General features: G+C 40.1%; 1 protein-coding gene across 4 annotated transcripts in view; it reads right to left on the bottom strand.

Moving 5' to 3' along the window:
- LOC109878069 (ral guanine nucleotide dissociation stimulator) overlaps window positions 1–12,455 on the bottom strand; it is a 28,764-nt gene that overhangs the window by 10,100 nt on the left and 6,209 nt on the right. Inside the window, exon 1 of one of the 4 annotated variants that reach the window (XM_020470306.2) lies at window positions 11,659–11,921. The exons of 1 other annotated variant lie outside the window; for it this stretch is intronic. In XM_020470306.2, coding sequence (XP_020325895.1) covers window positions 11,659–11,754 — 96 coding nt within the window. In that variant the 5' untranslated portion in view covers window positions 11,755–11,921. Of the gene's footprint in view, window positions 1–4,676; window positions 5,051–9,536; window positions 9,720–11,658; window positions 11,922–12,455 lie in introns of those variants that run through there. 2 more of the 4 variants (XM_031819151.1, XM_020470290.2) reach the window with 2 other exon arrangements.

Here is a 12,455-nt window from a genome sequence, read left to right as displayed (position 1 = left end):
TGTAGATAACATTTGGACTGTGTGTGAATGTATACTGTGGTGACCTGTGGCAGCCTGTGGCCTGGCCATGCCACACAGGACCTATTTACAACTGTGGAAAGTCAGGGAACTCTCAGAGGCTTTCAGAGACCAGGTTACCATGGAAACCAGGGGGAACTCCCAAAGACCCAACAGAACAGGGCATACATAGGGCCAGGAAACAGACATACAAGTGAGAAGGGCTTCCCCCATTAAGCCTTGACCAGTCATATCCCTCTCTGCCGGAATCATAGCTTAGTCATCAGACAGAGATTGTGTAACGGCATTCTTCCTCCTCTTCTGAGGAGGAGTAGTGAGAAGGATCGGAGGACCAAAGCGCAGCGTGGTAAGTGTCCATAACGTTTATTTTAAGACATAAACTGAACACTATGAAATACAAAACAATAAACGTGAACATGAACGAAACCGAAACAGTACCGTGTGGCAACAAACACTCACACGGAAACAAACACCCACAACTCACAAGTGAAACCCAGGCTACCTAAGTATGATTCTCAATCAACTAACAACTAACAACACCTGCCTCTGATTGAGAACCATACAAGGCTGAACTCAAAACCCCAACATAGAAAAACACACATAGACTTCCCACCCCAACTCACGCCCTGACCATACTAAAACAAAGAATAAAATAACAGAACTATGGTCAGAACGTGAAAGATTGCATGTTGAGCCCTGGTAACACATACACAATAGTAGTATGCCTTTCATGGTCTTAATTCCACGTGTCTGTAGTTCTCACGGAAAAATAGACACCGACAAACACATACACACATACAATATACAACATTTGATTCAGGTAAACTAAGAAATAACTTTGTCACCAACCATCTTGTTGACAGACTTTTATTATTCTGGTTAATATTTTGTGAGTACTCGACTCAATCATATGATGATTTTATCAAGTGTTGAAATTCTACTTGAGTAGATGTTTTATTAAGTGTTGGATCTTAAGGTGATTTTATCAAGTGTTGAGCACACACTAATAGAGTGTAACCATACATTCTAATAAATAAACTTCCTTATTATGAAAATAAAAACCAAGACATTGACAAACAGGTACTGCACTTTCATGAGAGAGTGATGATTAAGCGAGATACTAGACAATAGCGGGAAATCCCTATAGGGAAAAAAGGAAAGGAGCCTCACACGAGGAATAACTAAAGTCCAATAAGTCATGCAGTTTATCAGAAAGCGAAATCCAACTGGAAAGTCCGTCAAAAACGAAGGAACAAAAAACTAGCCTGTAATGGACTGGCTGAGGACCTCTCCGTAACCACAACAACTGCAACATTTCAATGGGTTCCGTTTCACAAGATCACTTTTTGTGCAAGACTGCATCAGAATAAAAACTTCTATGGGGAACTTCCTCTATCAAAGCATGTCAACAATGAGTGGGCATGTTAATGGTATCATCTATGTACTGTACATCCCATCCATAAAAAGAATCTATCTGGAACATGTGTTAGATTCAGTCAGTTAGAAGGCTTATGAAAAGCATGTACAGAAGCTGTTGCCACAATGACCACATCAACAAAGCACCGATCTTTGGACTCTGAGCTAGTGTCAACAGACACATCCATCCTTCAGTCATCAGTGGAGAGATGATCAGTTCTATATATGTGCCCGAATAGACAATGTCACATGGCACAATAACAGCTAATGCAAATGCATAGCATCGCTATAACCATCTACTTTTCATAATAGTATTTCAGTAGTGTTGATAGTGTTGGCTATTTGGAAACTGTAGGCCAATCCACAACTGGTTTGATAATGATCACTGTCTCCTCCAGCTGTTCAGGGAAGGACACATTGGAATTCCCCACCAGAAAGAGATGCTCCAAAATAGAGTACACAACACAAACAATAGTGAAGTCCAACAGTGGCCCTCTAGCACAGGCAGCAGCTTTCTCTCACACACAACGACTGTAGAATGCCAATGAGATGATGAACCGCTTAGGATCACTTTATCTGGAGCAGAATTGTAACTTTAAACCCAAAATATTCGCAAACTTTGCAGAAAATGTCCCATAGACATCAATTTATGATTTGCACAACACTTAGTAATGCAAGTGTAAACTGATTGAGCTTTTAGTCATTAGGAATGCAAGAGTGCATTATCTGCTTGACTTCCACATTCTCTTTTGAGTGCCACACTGTAAGAGTTATTTTTTATATGTGAATTTAGATCAGGAGCTGTATCCACTAAACTTAGATTTTGAGTAGTCAGACAAACCAAGTAAGACCGAGACTACCACTTATTTGGTATTATTAGGTCTAGAGAATTTGGAATAAAGTTATTTTCCAGGCTTCAGGCCGAAACATTCCACCCACTGTCTGTTTCTCTCATTCAACCTCCCTGAACCTCAGTGCTCCTCACCCTCTCACTCACTCTCCCTCTTTCTCGCTATCCATTCGCTCTTCTTTCTGTCTCCATTTCAATGATCTACAACAACAAAAGCTCCTCTATGTCTGTTTCTACAAATCCACCTCCAGTTTCTTATTACAGGACTCAGTTAAGCTTCCGCCTGGAGTCTTCAGGACAAGATCCAACAAACAAAGGTCTCCTTAACATCAGCAAGACAATTCTAGACCTTTTCCAAACATACACAAAACAACAACAAAGTATGTAATTGACTAGTTAGAGGGAGAGTATGATTTGCTATTGACATTTTTGGTTGACAAAATAATAAATCCAATAGGCTCACAACCCCATATGTGGAAATACACTTTAATTCCTAATATTTTCATTATTACATGATTAACAATAAGACTTTTTGATCTGAACAGGCTTTTGGTCCTTCATATTTTACCAAGGAGAATTTGTGCCAGTTACACCAGTTTAATCTCTTGGATTGCCATAATAAACTCATGCCCCTAAATAAACAATTAGCTATAGAGTGCAGTACTTTATCATCAGAACAGTATATTTGTAACGAGTGCGCTGAGAGTCGGGAAGCAAGTTCAGGGAATGAGTGTTTTAATAAATAAAATGAACACAAAAAACACACCAACATGCTAACAGAGTCAATAACACATGAGGAAAGAACCAAGGAGAGGGACAGATATAGGGAAGATAATCAAGGAGATGATGGAGTCCAGATGAGTGTCATGAGGCGCAGGTGAGCGAGACGATGGTGACAGGTATGCGGGATAATCAGCAGCCTAATGACCTAGAGGCTGGAGAGGGAGTATACGTGACAATATTGGCTAGATGACTACGCATCACGGCTTTTGGAATAGGGCCTAAGGACACACGTATATAGTGATGACAGGGTGGATCCTCCTCACTGCCCTTGGTTGTACCACTACCATTAATTTAACCTTTCAGAAGACAGAGTGACCATAACACTATCAATCTTATGCCAACAAGCCTGTGACACAGCACTACTGAGATATAGTATAATTTGGTCTATCTACAGTCTCTTACTGCTTCAGCTCAAGGATAACTGTGGTAGGGTTACAGGGGCCCTAAAGCGATCAATGGCCATTGGCTGAAGTGTCACATTAATTGCAGTGTCCTGAGTTTGTTTATACACAACTGAACCATTGAATCCCAATACTGTACATTCACCATACATTCTCAGCTGAAGGAGAAGAATGGCTGTGATTGTAGAGGCAGCTCCTAGCCCAATGAAAGAGGGGGATTAAGCATCAAGTAATTGTGTTACTAGAGAGGATTAGATTATAGGAGAGAGAGAGAGAGACAGAGGGAGAGAGAAATGTAGGAGTGGAGCCTGAATTGCCCTCTCTAAGCATGTGACATGTATAAATGAAGGAAACATACTGTCTTTAATAATACAAAATTATTATAAAAAATAACATATCGTCTGAGTTCCAGCCTTTAGTTTCATAAGCTTGGTGAAAATAAAGGCATATTTTATTCTTCAGAAGGTTATTGAACATATTTAAAACATACATGCCCAGACAGTGGTGTTATTGAAAACACACACACATACACAGACAGGGTGTGCGTAAGAATGCACTTTCCCAGAATTACCGATGTTTTGCCTGGCAAATCTTGATCTGATGTAACAACTAACCCAATAGCCAAGCCAATATCAACTCACTTACTTACTTTTCCAACATTCAAAGTCACTGTATCAACTACGCTCTTGCCCTCATCTGATTCCATGTGATGGAAGGAGGCATTATGTAAAGCCAACCAACTTGACTAGTCATCCACATTGTTTATTTGCTGCAACGTCTCAGTAAATAACAATTGCTAAAGGAACCGCCCACTTTATAATATGTGCTGAAGTATATGTGCTTTTTTACTCTTTCCCCATATGCCTATAAGGCCAATACTGAGCATTAGCAGATAGTAAATTAAAACCAACATATTCCACTCTTTGGACCTTCCTAGAGAATTTAAACGTGTCCTTATGCAATGGGTAGTAGGCTACAGGACACTCCGGACATATTTCTGGAAAGCATGATACCAACCATAGGAAAACTCTGCCACATTACTATGAACTTCAGTAGGCCTAAATTCTATACATTTTAATAAGACACAAATCACGAGGCAACTATCACACCAAATGTTCAGTATAGTGACACACTAGCTATAGGACATAAGATTAAAATAGTGTCTCGGTATTGATGGAGAATCCTTTACGCACAGTTCCCCAACTTACCTCAAATAGTGGTAGGTCAGGGTCCAAATGTGTAAAACTGTTAAGGACCACGGGGCTTTCGTCCTCGCCAACCTCCAGCTTTACCCCATCCCAAATATTGCGCACCTTCCATGTTCCAGCATCGAACATCTCATCGAGGTATCCCGATTTGATGCTTTGCGCATCAGAGCACATCCCCATAAAGCGGACCATTAGTAACGGATACGATTACCACAGTCAATAGATGTGACAACCTTTCTTTGTCGTACATCCATAGTTACGTCTGATGATAGGCTACAATACATTTCATTTTACCAGAGGACCACACAGTAAAAAGTGAAGTACAGAGACGACGCTGGCTACTGTAGACTGCTAAAAGGCAGGCGCCTCGACCTACTGTATTTAGAAATTCATGACTCATTGCGGAATGTTACTCATAGCTCCTCCTTTCTGACCGTACCCGTCCCGCTGTGAATGTTATTACTATTAGGTCTCTGTGGAAACCGTTTCCAGATAAGGTATATTCAAGACTGAAATATTGGTCCTGTTAAAATGTTTCCAATGCAGATATCCATACAGGCAAGATGTATTATAGACATCACCTCAGTAGATACAGAAAAATGATAGAAAAAACAAAACTGTAGGCTATAATCCACTAAAACCTTATAAATAAATATAATGAATAAAAAAAACGCATCCGTGTTACAATTGGATGGACCATAGTCAGAGAACCACAGTGAGGGCAATTCCCTGGGAATTAGTGAGTAGAACAGCATAACTTAATTTAGCGCTGGGGTATTATAATATATACTGGGGTATTATAATCTAAACGTATAATATACGTTTATATACAGCAAACACATACCAATAAACATGACCGAACACGAGCTCTTTAATCCCACTCCACAGCCACTCTCAACCCATCCCACCCATCACCGTAGACCGCCCTCGTTTGGTTTCCATGTGCCATATATTTTGAATTGTGACGTAGAACATTCATTTTGAACCTTTCTAATCGCATAGTATCCACCGATTGTGAGCTAAAGATGAAAACCTTTCCAACGAGTGTTATTATATTATTGATCGATTGACTATGGCTTTCCAAATCCCCCAACACTGTTTGTAAGGTTCATTTTAAATTAATGTTTTTTAACCATTCCTGAACCTGTGACCAGAAACAAGCTACATAGGGGCATTACCAGAATACATTATTTAGTGATTCTGTCTCTTCGCAGCAAAATCTACAGAGCTGAGATTGTTGTATGCCCCCGTATATGCATTATGTTGGTGGTAAGAATGTTGTATAATAATTGAAATGGAAAAACTCGGAAGTGTCGAAAACAATTTGTTTGTATCAGTTCATATACCATGTGCCACGGAATCGAAAATCTCTATATTTTTCTATTTATGCCAATCCATTTCAGCCAATTTATATCTTTAATATATGGCAGACAAGTTCTCTACCTTCTCCTTCTTCCACTTCCCTCCTCCATTTATGTGGTAATTCTGCAATCAGTTGGTTGTCATTTTGGATTGAGCAGACATTCCCATATACACTGAACAAAAATACAGAGTCTGTGACATAACTCCACCATTTCTATTAATAATATCTTTAATAAATACAATACCATTTAAAAAAAATATTTTCATAAAGACTGTTTATTTTATAAATCATTATATTGGAGTTTAAGCATAATATTTGTTGTAATATTTGTTCTATATTTTCTGGAGGATAAAATTGAAATTGTAACCAGCTTTGTATGGCTTGTTTAAGAAATGGAGATACTTTAAAATACGTTTAATTTTCAATTAGTGAGAAATGAGAATTGTAATCTGTATAAAGGCAAATCGGCCATGTTTGAAGGAGGTGAGGCATCAACTATAGCATTCAATACTTTTCGCATTTTTGAAAACAGCTGCTTATACCACAAGGATAATACGTTTGCAGTTCAAAGGAATGGTATAATTGGTGTTATTTATGCCTCTTGTATTCTGTGGATGAGTGCCCATGTCATCTCCAACATTGACTGAACAGACCATTTTGCTGGTATTTTTCTTGAGTGACACTCCCCTCTACTGGTCAGAATTGGAACACACTTGGAACCTCTTGAGAACCAAGCTTTGCTACAAGACATTGCAAAATACAATATTCAACAACATAAAAATAAAAACAGGTGTGAATGTGAATTGGTTCATTCACATCTGCTTCAATAACAGGGGGTGTTTTCCCCAATACATTCCTGAGTCCACATTTTCTCCCCTTTCCCAGCATTCAGCAGCACAAAATACAGATTACCAGTGCTGCTACGCTTCAAATTCACAAATCTCTCCCTGAACAGCTGTATGGGATGAGGAGATACAGAAAGACAGAGAGATAGAGAGAGAGATGGAAATGGAAAGTTGTCAGCCTGTAGGTGCAAGCAGTTGGTTGCAATCAATGCAATGTAATTACTCTGCTACCTTTTGCCCTGTGATGATTTAACAACAGTCCGCCCTATTCCATTTGTCAGGCTTCCTTCTGGAATCAACAAATAGCAGTGTTGTTCTACTATGGCTCTGGCAAATACCCCAACATGCTTTACTACTCTCTCAGGAGGGACTTCATCCACACATGCATGCACACATACCTAACACACAAACTTTGCATAATACAGGCAGCACTCCTTACCTTAATTGAAATCATACGTTTTCTGACATTTTTAGCCAACCAACACACTCAACCCAGTGACCACAATTCCTGAGGTTGCCATGACAAAAAGGTTCCCATTATCCATAATTCAACAAGAATTTACCAAGCATAAATTAATCCACCTTGAAAAGCATGCATTGTCATCAGCAAATCTACATGGTGGTATCTGTTGACTAGGAAACTTGAATGATTTCGCTGCAATCTGCTGCTCATCAAATGGCTGTTGGGCAATTCCATGGTAACAGAATGATGTCACCAACAGCAAAAACCGTCAATCTGCTACCAAACTTTGCATCTGCACTGTTCTTTAAGTAAATGTGTTTGTGTCAAATGTTTAGTGCAAAATTCTTAAAAAGTTGTCATTGTGCACAGAATTTGATGGTTTATTTAACTTCGTAATCATTGTTTTTTGATTGGTATAGATTTTAATGTGAAAATTATTTGTCTCAGCATCAATCCGTTACTCTGGAATTTCCCTGTTGCTGATAATTCTAAGATCCGCAGCTTCAGACCTCTGCCATAGTGGGTCAGGGCCAGGCGGCAACACAGGCCATGGTGTTTTCAGTCTCAGGTCAGTGTTACATGAGTTCAGTCCTTGACCGCTCGTCTCATGACAAGCCCCTGTGAGCTAACAGACCCAGAGAGACAGGTCTCACCATATAACAACAGGCCTTTATATCACCAGACAGACTGTTTTAACCATGAATCATGTGCAAGCTATTCAGAAGAAAGAAAAATAATGCTAGTTGATCACAACAATTCTCTGCGTGAGTTAATTGAGAGGAGACCCCGGCCTTAACCTTTTTATGACACTTGTCATTGTGTTTTTGGCCACTGGGCTCACCTCAGGTTGTGCAATTGTACTATCTGTAACCTACAACTGCAAAATACAGAAGTATGAGCATATCTGACTTACAGTGCCTTCAGAAAGTATTCATACCCCTTGACTTATTCCACATTTTGATGTGTTACAGCCTGAATTCAAAATTGATTAAATATATGTTTTTCTCACCTACTTACACACAAAACCACATAACAACAAGTAAAAATATATTTGTAGAATTTTTCACAGATTTATGGAAAATTCAAATGAAATCTCTAATTTATAAGTATTCACACCCCTGAGTCAATCAATACACGTTAGAATCACCTTTGGCAGTGATTACAGTTGTGAGTCTTTCTGGGTAAGTCTCTAAGAGCTTTGCACACCTGGATTGTATAATATTTGCACATTATTCTTTAAAAAATTCTTCAAGCTCTGTCAAGTTGGTTGTTTATCATTGCTAGACATCCATTTACAAGTCTTGCAATAGATTTTCAAGCTGATTTAAATCAAAACTGTAACTAGGCCACTCAGGAACATTCAATGTCGTCTTGGTAAGTAACTCCAGTGTATTTCACCTTGTGTTTTAGGTTATTGTCCTGCTGAAAGGTGAATTTGTCTCCCAGTGTCTGTTGGAAAGCAGACTAAACCAAGTTTTTCTCTAGGATTTTGCCTGTGCTTAGCTCTATTTCGCTTCTTTTTAGCCTAAAAATGTTTCGTAGTCGATGACAAGCATACCCATAACATGATGCAGCCACCACCATGCTTGAAAATATGAAGAGTGGTACTCAGTGATGTGTTGTTTTGAATTTGCCCCAAACATAACGCTTTGTATTCAGAACATAGTGTAATTTTTTTTGCAGTTATCCTTTAGTGCCTTATTGTAAACAGAATGCATGTTTTGGAATATGTTTTATTCTGTACATTCTTTCTTCTTTTCACTCTGTCAGTTAGGTTAGTATTGTGGAGTAACTATGATGTCCATTAAACTCTGTAACTGTTTTAAAGTCACCATTGGCCTCATGGTGAAATCCCCCAAAAAATTATTCCACTTTGAAATTGTGGGGTATTGTGTGTAGTCCAGTGACACAAAATCTCAATTTAATCCATTTTAAATGCAGGCTGTAACACAACAAAATGTGGAAAAAGTCAAGGTGTGAATACTTTCTGAAGACACTGTAGAATAGAGTCAAAGCCAAGCTATTGGATAATATGCCACTGTCAAATGTGAGGAACACACACACGCACATGCTCAAGCTCACTAAAAGCATGTATAACATGCTAAAAGAAGCTAAGTAAAAAAAGATCAGATATCAAAGAAACTCACATTTCCCGGCGTAATATTAAGTGTATCAGAGTTGATGCCTACCTGTCTGTCTACCTCTCTGTGTCTCACAGTAATGAAGGCAGCCTGGCACATAGACTGAGTCCTACAGCAGCCTCCATTCCTCAGCAGTCCACAGGTCCACTGAGCCCACATCACTGCTTCCCTCAGAACCAGGAGATAACACTGGAGATGAAACCGGACCGGGATGAGCAGGGCTCAGAGTTCACCCTCCCCTCGCTCCCCACCCCAGTCACAGATTGGGTGACCACTTCAGGCCCACCCCAGTGGGTGTTTACTTAAACAGCTGGGTCAACACGCACAGAACAATAAAACATTAACTTCTACTCAAAAATAATAGGGATTCCAAAAAGCCTGTTAATAGCTTGTAAGAGTGAATACACTGTCCCTATGTTCAACTGCACAAACCTTAACAAACTTTGCGCTTTACTTCTCTGAACAGAAAATGAAATCACTGGCATCATGTTACCCTGGATTTCCCAGGGGTATTCCCATTCAACTAACGTTGTTACTCGCTCATTTGTGAGGCAAAATGTATACAAAAGCTATTAGGCCTAACAAAATATGATTATGACAATTCTATATTTGCATCAGAAAATCAACTAATGGATTGACAAATGTAGATTTCAGCTAAAACGAAAGCAAAAATGGTCAGCATAAGCAATTAAACCAAAAGTAGTGCCACTACCAACACAAGTACAGCTTCTTTATGGTGGAGTACGTATCGTTCGAACTATAAGTTACAGGTGTTTTTGTGGTGAATCTCTGATAAAGGTTACAGAGCCTAGTTTTATGGGGCGTTATGTGAACTAGAAGCTGAACAAGCTGAACAAAAAAGTCCACTAAGTCACATCGATATAGCTCTTAGAGGAACTTCCCCCTGACAGACGGAGAGGCGGCTCCTAAAGAAACCTTCCATTCAAGCACAGTGAAATAACTCCTGCGAACCAAGCAGCTGCTAGCCCATTCTGAGGCACTCCTAGCGCATAGGTCTTTGCATTTAAAAATCATTTTACAATACCAAAAGCAATCACTCTTAGGCAGTTTAAAAATACCTTGAGGAGACAGCCTATCTAATAGCAGGGGAAGCATGGTCTTTCTGACATGGTTTGGGGTGTCGGCATGCTTCACAGCCGAAACAGTTCGGAAGAGTTTGTGCATATATTATGACGACTTTTGTGATGTTTGTTTGTTTTGGACTTTGGTTCGTTTTTTCCCGGTTGTTCAGGCACACAACAATTCTTGAGGCAAGCCGAGGTCGTTAGCTGAAGTCTACGCCCCTTCGTCGATGATTGGTCAACAGTAGAGATCCTTCAGGAAAGTCTTTGTTGTCATTCAACAAGAAATTACTAATTTTCGTGCCCATTTTTTCATTTAGAAATACTACACCAAACATTTTTAAGACTGCCAGAGGGAACACAACATTTTTCTTTAAAATGCCCCCATGGCAATGATTCTGTTTTCCAATTTGTTCAACAGGTAATTGTAAGTACATCCTAGACCACAGGGACCTAGTACAACAAAAACAGGTTCCTCTATCATTAAGTGTATGAGGGTGTGAGTAAGAAGAGTACAGTTAGAGCAAAACAGCTGTCACAATGAAACACACAGAGATGCACCTGTCACAGTCAGAAGGAACTAGAGACCAGATCACATAGTCTATTTCCAAACTCAGTGAATAACAACAACACCAAACCATCAGCAAGTATTACCATATTTATAGCTATGTAATAAGCAATAAAAACACATCCACATTCAACAGTGGGCATGATCAAACATGTGTGAGAAAAAAAGCAGAAGTGAATGACATCACAGGGGAATGGTTGCCTAACTATACTGTGAATGTGTGCCAGACACACTGAACAGCTGAACCCCCACTCCGGTGGTAGCATACTGTAGCATACAAACAAGTCTTCTCTCTCTCAATCACAATCCTCTCTCTCTCACACACACACACACACACACACACACACACACACACACACACACACACACACACACACACACACACACACACACACACACACACACACACACACACACACACACACACACACACACACACACACACACACACACACACACACACACAACAGTCAAAGAGACTGCGGCTGCCTCAAATTACAACAGATTAGCTCTTTCTTACCAGATCATCCAGTATGTTTACAGGGAAATCAAACATACACATCTTGACTGGCTGAGCCAGGGCTTTGTGAAAGCTGGAGAGGGACTTGGTCTCCATGCTGATAATTTCACTCCAAGAGACAGAACACAGAGGGTAGAGGCTCCTGCAGCAACAGATCGCTACTCTCCCTTTTGCTTTAACTCTCACTCTGCATCAATGACATACACACACAAACAAACGGGAACTTCGGGCTGCTGCTGACAGAAACACCACCACTGCAGACTGGAAGGAACCCCTCCGCTCCCTCATCTGCTTCTTCTAGCCTCTCTCTCTCTCTCCCTCTCTCTCTCTCTCTCTCTCTCTCTCTCTCCCTCCCCCTCTTACTCTCTTTTCAACTCCACAGAGTGTTTCTCACAAGGGACTGTCTGTGTTCTCAGCAGCTGCCCAAGCCACTTTCTTCTATTTCATCCTGCTGTAGGTAGAACCCCTCAGCATTCAGCAGCACATTCAAACATTAGTGGCTGATTTTCCTTCCTCAGTAGCATTGTAATGTTGTTCGCACACCTTTTCACACGGACCACAGCCTACAGAAGTATGCAGACAGCAGAGAAAACAAGTAATTGTGTAAAGAGAGGTGCTGAAAAAACAACACATCCAGGTAAAACAATAGAAAATAGCTCTGGGGCAAATCCATGTCGCTATGTCGGCTGCTGTCAAGGCAAAATTAGAAGTGTTTGTTTGGCTGAAAGTGATACATTAGAGGTGCAATGTGTCCACACTCAGTCCACACATCTTTCTGCATGAAGTACTGCTCCTGT

This window comes from Oncorhynchus kisutch, linkage group LG3 (genome assembly GCF_002021735.2).
Source record: "Oncorhynchus kisutch isolate 150728-3 linkage group LG3, Okis_V2, whole genome shotgun sequence".
NCBI classification, from domain to species: domain Eukaryota; kingdom Metazoa; phylum Chordata; class Actinopteri; order Salmoniformes; family Salmonidae; genus Oncorhynchus; species Oncorhynchus kisutch.
This window is presented reverse-complemented; position numbering and strand designations above follow the sequence as displayed.